We start from the raw sequence: 12,042 nt of genomic DNA on the forward strand, positions 1-12,042 counted from the left end.
TAAATATTTTTTTGGGCATTTCTGCCTTAGAGACAGGGAATGACAAATGATGCAGGTCATGAACCAGTGGAACCTTGTGATTATGAGCATGTGTGGAACGCCCAGGTCAACAAGACAGCATAGACAGGATGACATGGGCCTCATTTGAAGCCACAATTTAGGAATTAAGCCTGTTTAACCCATTTAGACCGGGAACCCCTATAAGGAACTACTTTCAATCCGGAACCCCTTTTGGGGTTGTTGTTGCTATGTACAGTATATAGCAACGTACATTTTTGTCATTTTTGAATAAATATTTGAAGTTTTTTCAGAAAACTTGGGTCGGGATTTAGAAGGCGTTTTTAAAATCGGCTTCCTGTCTAAATGGCTTAAATACAATAACTTGCTGAGCTACCAGGATGCTGCGGCATAGTTATGATTTAATCTAAGTTTGCCTAGGGATATGATCATGGCATAATTTCTAATTTTGGTCGGTAGTGGCTATATTAAGCCTAGTCTATTTCCTAACATTTGTATATTTTACCTCTGTCTGTCATATACATGGACATTATCCACTACTTGTGACAGCGAGTCAGAAATATGTTTGCTGTTTAGCAGCAGCTAATTAACTTGACCAGGGCTGAATTCTCTGCGCTTTCAATTTACTTACAACTTAATTACTATTACTTAATATTACCAATTTGAAATGAATGGAAATCAAATGGCAATAAAATGGAAGAACTACTGTATGCTTGGGCAAATTGTCTGCAGTAATGTCAAGCATACTGTGACTTGTAGTCGGTGGACTAAACATGCAATGTTGACGTTATGGTCCTGTAATGTTACACTATACTGATGGCCAGGGCATCACGTGATATAAGGTCTAATTGAAGGGTGGAATGTTGTGATTTAAAGCCTTAGACGAGACTAAGTTGGAGGCCAGAACTTTCATGTAAAATGCATTGGCTATTTGGGTTGTTTTATTCCCTTTATTATTAAATCCTGCTCAAATGCAATTGCTAACCGCAAATGTGACATATTAAGCCTACTCTTAAGCCTTTACAGCGAGTATCTTGCTAGTAATCCCTAACTGAGCAATCTGAACTCAGTTACCTTACTTTACCAACACGTTTACTTTAAAATTAGGATTTCCTGAGGGCTACAGTGTATACAGTACGTGTGTGGAGCACATTTTTTATTTGGCTCATTCTGATTAGTTATGAACAGTGGTGTCATGCTCGTAGAACGCAGTACCACGCCGTGGTATCAGTCATTTTTGACGTGCACGTTCAGGGACGGAACGGAACGATGCATGTGCGTGCGCGCTAGAACGCGTCCCCCTAGATTCAAGAGAAGACGCACCTAATCAACCTCGCGTCATCAGACTTTCCAAGACGCACCAAGTACCCAGTGGTCTAGGTTTACTGGTGTCCCTATTTTCACACCGTGTCAAGTACCGTGCCGAATCAAATGGCTACTACTCTGCATAACATGCAAAGTAGTAGCTGTAAGTGTACATAGCATGCACACTTACAGCAGTGTGCATAGCATGCACAAGTGTGCAAGTGTGCATAGCATGCACACTTACAGCAGTAGGCTATGGCTCCAGTAGGCTACTGCTGCTGTGAGGTGTTCTGCACACAAGAAGAATGCCTCCTCCATCAAAGAACAGATTAATTCATCCAAAGCATACTTTTTAGTTTAGCTAGTGTGCAGTAAAGATGTTTGTCTACTTTTGTGTTTGTGTCTAAAACTCTCATACACTATTTAACAATAGGCTTAGGCTATATCAGCTGTTCTGTGTGCATGCATGCTGTGATGCGCACATGTATGCGTGTGCACGTGACATCATTAAAACACTGGTACCAATACAAAAACCACCATGACACCACTGGTTATGGGTAAAATGGTGCAATGACACCGGCATACAAAGAGCTATACAAAATGGACAAAGACATGGCAAGGTTGTTCTTGATATGGCATGTTGCATATTTCCTTGGATGTTGTTTGGCTTATCTGCTAACTTTCAGTGTACGTTTAACAGCCCTTTATCCGACAGGTAACACGTGCGCTGCTTCCTCAATTAAATAAAACGTCATTGTAATTGATTAAAGAAGCCATGTGCTGGAACCCTAACATTATCTTCCCAGGGACTGCCTAAGTGACTGCATTGTTTCAGCATTCCAATTACCCCTCCTGGGAAAGAGGGAACCAATTTAATGAACATTAGTCAAGGCTATCGTCTGTGAGCTGCATGTCCCTCATAAAGGGCTTTTAATTCTCAAGTGTTACCCATTCCAATTACACCTTCATTATTATACTATTATATATCATACTGTTATGTTGAACAGGTATGACTGTAATGTGTTTCTGATTTGAAAATGTTCTTTACGCAGTGCAGAGACGAACACATTTTTAATTCACGAATAATGCAACTCTGACATTCTTTTTCTTCAGGGGATTTCGCAATAGATAGGCAGATAACAATTATGATGAATCCCTATAGTCATTTCTGATCCTTTTTGACAATGCCCTTGCTTCATACAGCAGCTAGTGCTAACCAAACATGTGTGCAAATCAGAAATCATTTATGGTTGTTCACATCTTAAATTTATTGTTTGGTAATATAAATGACACATCATGACCCGTGCGTGCGTGCGTGCGTGCGTGCGTGCGTGCGTGCGTGTGTGCGTGCGTGCGTGTGGCTACAGCTGGGGCATGTCTCATTTTATAGTGCAGTCACTCTTCCCTCCGGCAGCATCTATTAACATGGCCATTATCATGTTAATCATTAGTGTTGTATTACATATACTAATGAATTCTACACAGAATGTGGTACTGGGTGCCTTCCCACCACCACACTTTCCCATTTCTCTCAAAGATGCTCTTGTTTAAGTATGAATAATAAGACATCCAACTCCCAGTTTGACCTATTGGGAATTTGAGATCTTTCTGTTTCTCTTTTTCTCTATTTATTTTGTATGGTTCATCGTCCTCACTTGACACATTAGTCATTTCTGTGTTGCACAAGGTTCCATGTGGTTATATTCAGTACAAATTGAATATATGAAGAAAGACAATTTCTCCCCTGTACAAGTTCTGTCTAATTAATTGTAGGATGCATGTGTGTAATTCGCAGAACAATGACGTTCATGTTGTCACAATATTTTGCTTTTGCTTTGGAGAATTCTTCATTTCTGCTTATATAGCTAGAAGTACAGGGTTGGTACAATTTCAAGTTTCCACACACCAGTCATTATTCTCCTAATGATTTAACTTTGATTTTTTTATTTTCACCATATTTCTTTTAACTTATTCCTCTTATTCATTTTTTTAAATTAACTTACAGTATATTTCATATGACTCAATATAATAATATAAGATGGAGCGTGAGAGAATGAAAGAAGGAATGGTTTAGACTTCCCGCTGCCACAGCTCTCTTCATCTCACTGTTAATTTTCCCCCACCTCCATATGGTGTTGCAGACAGTTCACCTGCAGGCTGTAGCAGAGTGGTGTGGCGATGGTGCTTGGCTCCAGCTCGCCAGGCGCAGCCAGCCAAAGTCCTCAGGCCTAAGCTGTCATTTTTGCAGACGCCCGCACAGCTGTCTGCGTCAAACCCCCTGCTACACTTCACACTGAACATTTCAGTGTGGGCCGAGGGAGTAGGGGAGGGACAAATAAAGGAAAAACGAATAGGGGGTATTGGTTGTACCTGAGACTGTTGACACAGTCCTTGTTATGGGAGATGCAAGGTATAGGTAAGATAATGGATATGTTGAGGAGGATTTAGCTTTTAGGGTTTCAGGGTGTTTTGTGCTCTGGAGAGGGCTATTGTCCAAGTATTTTGTCCCTTCAATTCTGGGGTTATGTCTGCGCGTGTCATTTGCTTTCATGGGGGTGTACTAGTTTGCCATATGTACTGTAGAGAGACATATTTATCATTGATTAGAAGTGGTCTTTTTAATTCCACTTCACCACATGATGTGATTCATTTGCATTGTTTTTCGTAAGTGGAGGTTTTTTTAACGGCTTGCTGTTGAGGTCTTTGAAGACATGGGTCCTGTTTTGCTTCATCAATGTTGAATGACTTCTGGATGAAAAACCACACCAGTGGTTTGAGCGTAAACTGCTTGTGTGAATCTACCATTACACATCAAGATATGCTGAGTGATCTTTTGTCTTTAGCCACAGTATCTTCTCCAAATTAAATTGTCTATTTGATATTAGTAGGAACATCATTATTGGTAAATGGTGCACTTATATAGCACTTTTATCAAAAGCGCTAGTATACATAGGTTGTGCATTACATTCACCCATGCACACACGCATTCATACACTGATGGCCGAGGAAACCATGCAAGGCACCAACCTGCACATCGGGAGCAATTAGGGGTTCAGTGTCTTGCTCAAGGACACTTCGACACTAACTCTGGGGGAGCCCGGGTTAGTGTCTGTGTTTTAGCCTATGTTGATAGTGTTTGTTTGGTGTTTGACAGCGTTTACCGTTTATAATATAAAATAATAATAAAAATCAGACTATAATCGCTTACGTTCTTGTACATTTTGGTTTCAATCATATTCATTTAGTTTAATGAGAATTTAACAGAAATCATATGGTTTCAGTCTCCACCGTTTTACTTATTGCTACGTCTCTGACATCCTGTCTATAATCTTGTGATCTTTTTTTTTTTAGCTAGTTTATCTCAACATAAATGGTGGACAATCTTTGAACTACACATTGCAAATATTAGCACCCTTAACATGTGTACATGTTTGTGGAAAGGTAAGTGTCTTAACCATTACGACACCAGTGGGCAAAATGATTCTGTTCCTTGGGAATACAGTTCCATCACTGACACCCTCATATGGGACAAGAAGATCTACTGTTTAATCAAGAACGGAGATTGTTCTTCCTACAGTAACTAAAAAAGCTGAACATTTCACTGACGGTCCCGGTCCAATTTCATACATGGGTAATCAAAACTATCTCTACGCCCTCCATCACAGTCTGCCGTAGCTCCACCTCCACCTGTTCCAAGGACAATATCCAGTGTGTTCTCCACACTGCTGAGCAGGGCGTTGGCTGTCAGCTGCCCTCCATCAAAGAACCACATGACACAAGGGTGACAGAAACTGCTACCAGCATTGCCCAACCAGAAAGCCATCTGTTCCTGGTACCAGCGCCCATCCAAGAAAACCAAGATCACTTGTCAACCTGAAAAAGTTTCTTCCCAAGAGCGACATCCCTACTGGGCCATCGCTAAAAGACAACCTCTGCAAACTCTCACACTTCTCTCTGGACTCATGATATCACCATCCAATAGAGCCGACTTTGAAACTAATGACTGCTGCTATTTATCGTCATGCATCGCCATGTATAACTGTTACCCATATGATCCTTGCATAGCCTTGCATAATCTAAACTGCCCACTGTGCCATGTGTTAGTCTCAGGAATTTACCGTGTCCAGTGCACATAATTATTTCATCCATCTTGTTCTTTTTATTATAAATAATTGATAAGCTGAGCTGTACGACTGTTCTCCACTATAAAGGGACAACCTGACTGTCATGGTACTGAAACACATAGCTACAGAATATAGAAATATGAATGTATATGAAATGTTAGGACTGTCATAAACAGTTAAATGTGTTAACTGATAAACAAATGAAAGCTTCTGTAATAATTGTTATTAACCACATGATATGCCCCTGTTCTGCAGTGAACATTCAGAGAAAATGGCCCATCTACAAACTTGCGTGTCGCAACGCAATATTTGGGGAGATTGTAGATTGGCTATTTTCCACACAGAGATTTGGTGTAGAGGGGGAACAAAGCAGGAAGCTTATCATGGACCCTGGGTATTATATACTTTACTTAATAAAGTATATAATATAAGGTTTAAGTGGTTAATCATTGCCATTCAGATGACAGTGCTAGTATACTATACTACATATATTGATATGTAGTCTGTTTTCTACCAACTTGTAAGCTGTCATACCTTTTTACACTCCTATGATCCATGATGTCTGTCAGTAAGTTGTATATGAAGTTCTGTTTTTGTACCATGTTTATTGTGCATGGGAAATGGGCAAACATCCAGTGCATTAATGTGATTATGTTATTTAATTTCTGATGCATAACAGTAATTGCCCAGACATGCAAATGCACACAAACTTGAGATAAGCCATGGTGTATTTGACAGTAAAAAGTTGTTTTGTGATATGACTCAATAAGTAAAATATATATTTATTGACTGAAATGTCAGAGGGAAATCTTTATGCCTTTAACTATATTGAATATTCTTGGATCAGTGTGTTTGCAACAGTATAAAAAGCTTTCACCTTAAACAGCATCAGTCATTTTGTGGATGTGGAGTACCTTTGTCTCAAATAAGTTTGTTTTCAGCTTTGCATTATAACAAGTTTATATGAGTTATGAGGTATCCGCTTGACAGCAACAATATCTGGTTTCTTATAACTAAATCTTTCTTTGCTGTCTTTGTTAGATTTGATGTTTTTTGATGCAGACAGGACTTATTCGACAATCAGAACTTGATGTTTTTCCATTTAAAAATAATTGTCCTTAAAAATATATATTTTCTAGCTGCATAGCAATCGGGATGAATGAAGGCTTGTTAAGGCTTGCTCATCTTATTAAACATTGTTTACCCTCAGGATGAACATGCACATAGTGATATGTTAATCAGATAATCATCTGACAACGATCAGAGACTACGTTAAGAGGGAGAGGACATAGTTATTAAGCCTCAGTTTGTTGACGCCTGGTCAAAACGGCTGCATATGAGAAGAATACATGCTCAATTATGCTTGAATATGTTTGTCTCCCACTCTCTAATTCCAGGCCCCTGAGCAGCATGAAATTCTGTCCTTGTAATTATTTCTGAACAAATTAGTTTTCTATAGTAGCCTTTAATCATGTGTCTGAATCGGGCAAAACTGGATATAAAGGCAGTTGAGGAGTCTCTTGATATTTATCTAGAAACCCTGTATTTTATTGAGTGAATCGATAAGTGCTATAATTCACTATCAAAAGACCCAGAAACAAATGAGCAATTCATTCACTGAACATAATCTGGTATTTGCCTAAGCCAGAAAGACCATGAATATGTTGTTGTTGGAATTATTCTTCAGCAACTTGTCTGCATTTTAATATTGAAGGGGCTCAGTTGTAGCTTTGCTATATGAGCCTCACATTCTGGTCATGGTCGGGCCAAACAGTACAATACCTAATGAATTTGCCTTACGGAAGCGTACAATCATTTGTGTTGCATCAATTCAATCTTTTCAAAAGAAATGAACTCAGTCCTTGAAAAGCCTGTTAATGCGGTTTGGAACAATAATTTTACACCCTAGCAGCATTTATAGATATAACCTGGAGGGAAGGAATAAAGAAGCTCTCTGAAAATTAGCCATATTGACCCCCCCCTCTCCAACAAATGAGAGCAAAGCTATTAACATTTGTATGTTTTCATTATGTAAATGCTGTTAACGCATGCCCACAATTTGCCACCAGGAATGTAATTTTTTTCTCTCCCAGTGATCATAATGTGTCCAAGTGCATCATTTTGATTATGACACACTAATTACATATCGCCTCTCCTCCTTTTCTCGCTCTTTGTCTCTGTCTTGCTTTACAGATTCAGAAAAACCAAGGATCCTTAATGGTAAGTTTTATGGAGTTAGCATAAAAGAGGTTGAGAGAAAAACGGCTCCTCTCCCGCCATACCCGGCAGTGTTTCACTCTTGATTGGCTCTCTCATTTGGAAATTCTCACAAACTGCATCTTTTCAGTATGTTGTTAGAGCAGACGTTAACTGCTGGAATTACATTGGGTGCCATTATGGGATAATAAAGACATTCAGGAGGTGGATGATGGCTCCGCCAGAGCTCGCTGCATTTGATTAATCTAAGTAGATACATTTTTATTATGCTATTGATTTTCCCTATTGCCAAGACATTGTATGTAGGCTAATACGTTTATATTTCCCCCCCTCTTGTTGTCTGTCTGTCCTCCCGTCTTCTAGCCTCTCCAGTTACTGCAATGCATCGTTGATGAGGTGAGTCGCCGTCTTATGTGCTTTTGCATCTAAAGTCAGTCCTAATGTCCCGGAAAGCTTATATTTTGTTTCCTAATGAAGCAAGCCACTCAGGCAGCTTTGCTCCCCGCACACTGAACCCTCCGCCCTGTGCAACTGCCTCCAGCTATTCACATATGCACATTACTGTAGAGAGAGAGTAACACACGAGCACACATACACATAGGCAGCAGCTGCCTTATGCATTGCTGCTCTGTATACTGAATAGCAGGTTTGGCCCCAAACCAGACTAAGAGTAATCCAGGGATTTTCTTGCTAACAGTACTGTCTTAAATTCCTGTTCAGAACCCTCATATCCTAATCCCAGTTGACACTTATAAACAGACCGCTAATGGTATGATGTGTTGCTGCATCTCAGATTATTGAGTATATTTGACCAGTGTGTAAGTTTGTCAAGTTGTTGTTGGTTCCTTTTTCCCTATAGTGCAGTGTGCACTCTGGTTGTGTGCTTATCTGTTTGTGTACACGCACACATACTGTGTCTGTATTTCCAACATAAGCACCAGTCCCCAACCAGGGACCTTTCCCTTCTCCCTGCTCTCCTTTCCACCTCAGTTCTTTGCTGACATGCACTAATAGCAAAACTGCCATGACACTCTCACTAACCCAACCCAGTTCTCCAAGCCCCCCAACCCCAGCCCTGTCCAACATTAAACATAGCGCACTGCTTGTCCTTAAGTGCCTATAGATTGGGTGTAATTAATAATTAAACGCTTTCGGTTGTAATGGGTTGACCCCAGCTGAACTGTTCATTAGTCAGCCAGACGGAGGCATCACTCAAACTATTTTTCCTGCGCCCTTTGCCGTCTCCCCTTGAGGTGAGAGAACTCTCTGTGTCGGCACAGGCGAGCTGTCCCAGCTGACCCAGGGCTAGGGAGAGAGGGAGGCAAGCAGAGGATAGACAACTCTTTGGATAAATGAGAACACTCAAAGAGAAATGCAAAGGAAGGATGGCATTGAGAATGTACCTACCAAAGACACTTAGGAGAGCCATAGAAATGCCAAAGAATACAGTGGCCCAATACTGTGTTGGCCAAAGTGGCAGAGAAACATCTACTCTTGACAGTATTGTCATTTACTGCTCTTACTCTCTCTCTTAAACACAGGAAGGTTCTCTGCTTGAACATTGCTTACTTGGACATAATTTTTATCAGATGGGCAAAGTATTTTCAAAAGGTAAGCTATTTGTAAGTAGTCTAGACCTGTTTTTATTCAGGAATTTATCAAAACTATGCCAATCGGCTGTGGCTCAGGTGGTAGAGCAGGTCATCCAATGATCCGTGGGTCGGCGGTTCGAATCCCGGCTCCTCCTACATGTCGAAGTGTCCTTGGGCGAGACACTGAACCCTACATTGCCTCCAGTGGTTACCACCATTGGTGTGTGAATGTGGGAAGTGAGGACGTTGGCGTCGACTGTTCGCCACTTCACCTCCCAATGTATGAATGAATGGACCATTGTAAAGCGCTTTGAATAAGCACGTAGTGCATAGAAAAGCACTATAAAAATGCAATCCATTATTATTATTATTAACCGATTCACTAATTGTTGGTAGGATAGGTGGGATATTCTTTACATGTTGCTCTGTTTGTTTGAGTACTGTATGCTCCAGTAAGTGGATCATTAATATTGACATAGCTAGAGGTGTATTCTACCAGAGGGGGTGGGGGGGGGATACTCTCTGGGGTTGTGGAGATAAATAACAATCAGGGCCACATGAGGCTCAGGTGAGAGAGTATATAAACAGGGAAAATAAAAATGTCTACATAGAAAATTAGTGTACATAAGCACAGGTTTTGTTTGCTATTAACATGTGCGTACCCTCACCCCTCTATTAACATGTGCGTACCCTCACCCCTCTCATCTTCTCACTCTCCATCCTACAGTAAATGTTTTTCTTTTAAAATGTTTCTTAATATTTGGGTGCTGGAGAGAACATTTGCAGAAACTCCCTTTTCCTTTGTCTGTCCTCTGTCCACCTGCCTCTGCCCGTCCTCTTTAACCCCTTTTGACCTGAGATCAGATTCTAAAAATGTCTGTTTGAAAATGGCAGTTTTCTGAAAAAGCTATGTTTCTATGTCAGTCGTTCTTCGATTTTTCAAAAATAGCAGACCTACAAGCTCGTAGCGCGCCACTCGGTGGCGCGCTATGAGCTTGTAGATCTGCTATTTTTCAATAGCTAAAGCATAACATAATGCTAACACCAAAAGGGGTTCCCGCCCAAAATGGGTTAATGTGTCTCTCCGGTACTTGTTGAATACCAAGTGGCTCGACTATTAATGGACTTCTGCTTCGTTTTCAACTCTGTAATTACTGATCTAATTTTGCCTAATAATTACCCGGTGCCAATGACATGTATATTTACTGCTCATACCCTCATAGCGCGCTGTCTTAGAATGGAGGCCATTGACAAAGGCCCCAGACTTGCCACTTTCATCAGGCTGCTCGTCGTCATTTTCGCCATTGCTTGCCGCCACTTCAAAGCTTTGTCAGTGTTCCCCTCCACTGGAAATATGAATACATGCATGAGTGTGTGTGTGTGTGTGTGTGTGTGTGTGTGTGTGTGTGTGTGTGTGTGTGTGTGTGTGTGTGTGTGTGTGTGTGTGTGTGTGTGTGTGTGTGTGCGCGCGTGTGTGCATGTGCGTGTGAGTGTGTGTGTGTGTGTGTTCAATGTGTTCAAAGCACACGTGTAAATGCAAATATGGGAGGAAAGTGTGTAAGTGAGAGATATGTATCAGAACTAACAAACATACAGTAATGCAGAAATAGATTGAGTAGTGTGTGTGCGTGTGCGTGTGCGTGCGTGCGAGAGAGTGAGAGAGAGTGTGAGGGTGAGAATGTTCCACAACCCAGCAGGTGGAAATTGTTTGGTGCTCTTGCTCTAAATGGCATGTACACTGAGGCATACGGCTTGCAGTCCTTCAGGGTGTTTCTAGTGTGTGTGTGCTTGCGCTCTATGATATATTGCTCATCCAAGCGGCGGTAGCACTCTGAAGCACAGCGAGATTAGAAGCAGCCAATTCCTTTGTTAATTTAACCCATTTTGGGCGGGAACCCCTTTTGGTGTTAGCATTATGTTATGCTTTAGCTATTGAAAAATAGCAGATGTACAAGCTACGAGCTTGTAGGTCTGCTATTTTTGAAAAAAACACTGACATAGAAACATAGCTTTTTCAGAAAACTGTCAGGACGTAGAAGACATTTTTAGAATCTGATCTCAGGTCAGACTGGGTTAAATAGGTGCATGCATCATGCTTTGCAGGGGCCTGCCGATCAGAGCATTAAGGAACGGGGGAACACTGCCCAGAGGTGTTTTAACAACACAGCGGGCCTGCTAATGCGAAGCGGTGTGATCCCTGCATTTGACTGAACTGATGATTGTGGAGGCAGTATGTGTGTGCGTACGCTGTAGATGTGTGTATGACTGACTATAACATTTAGGACATGAAGTTATTGTTATCCCCACCAGGCTGGAAAGCTGGGAGGCAGAGATAATGTTTTTGCCCCTGTGTGAGTCCGGAGTTAATCTTGCTGGATCGATCAACGTCAAACCTTTTGTGCAGGCAGTCAATATAGGGCATAGCAGTGGCCATTTTGGGGTGCCACGGATAGAAAATCCATTTATTTCTCCCATAGAGATTTCCGAAAATATTTAAATTAAGGGTTGCTCAAGGGCTATAACAGTCCGTTTTACATTTTGGCATATTTTTGGCACATATCTTATGGGGTGTATTTTTATTTAATATAAAACTTGAAAATCAGAGCTTTAAAACCAGTAAGACGTCCTGGGGGTGAGAAGCGACCTCGCCCTAAAAGGCGAGGTCGCGTGCACGCATTCGCCTGGGTGACGGCAGGCTGCTGGGTGAGCGCTGACGCTTTGGCATGGGGCGTCAAGATCAACATATGGAATTAATTCTGTACTGGCCATATATGGAGCGTGTCTTG

The 12,042-nt window shown here is 41.2% G+C and overlaps 1 protein-coding gene across 3 annotated transcripts in view; it reads left to right on the forward strand.

Annotated features, from left to right (window-relative positions):
• Window positions 1–12,042, forward strand: part of map2k5 (mitogen-activated protein kinase kinase 5) — a 63,979-nt gene that overhangs the window by 38,655 nt on the left and 13,282 nt on the right. Inside the window, exons 18-19 of one of the 3 annotated variants that reach the window (XM_079497348.1) lie at window positions 7,641–7,667; window positions 8,028–8,060. In XM_079497348.1, the coding sequence (XP_079353474.1) occupies window positions 7,641–7,667; window positions 8,028–8,060 (60 nt within the window). Of the gene's footprint in view, window positions 1–3,464; window positions 4,493–4,988; window positions 5,924–7,640; window positions 7,668–8,027; window positions 8,061–12,042 lie in introns of those variants that run through there. The other 2 variants (XM_079497350.1, XM_079497349.1) reach the window with 2 other exon arrangements.

The sequence above is a fragment of the Electrona antarctica genome (genome assembly GCF_951216825.1).
Source record: "Electrona antarctica genome assembly, chromosome: 3".
Classification (NCBI taxonomy): Eukaryota; Metazoa; Chordata; class Actinopteri; order Myctophiformes; family Myctophidae; genus Electrona; species Electrona antarctica.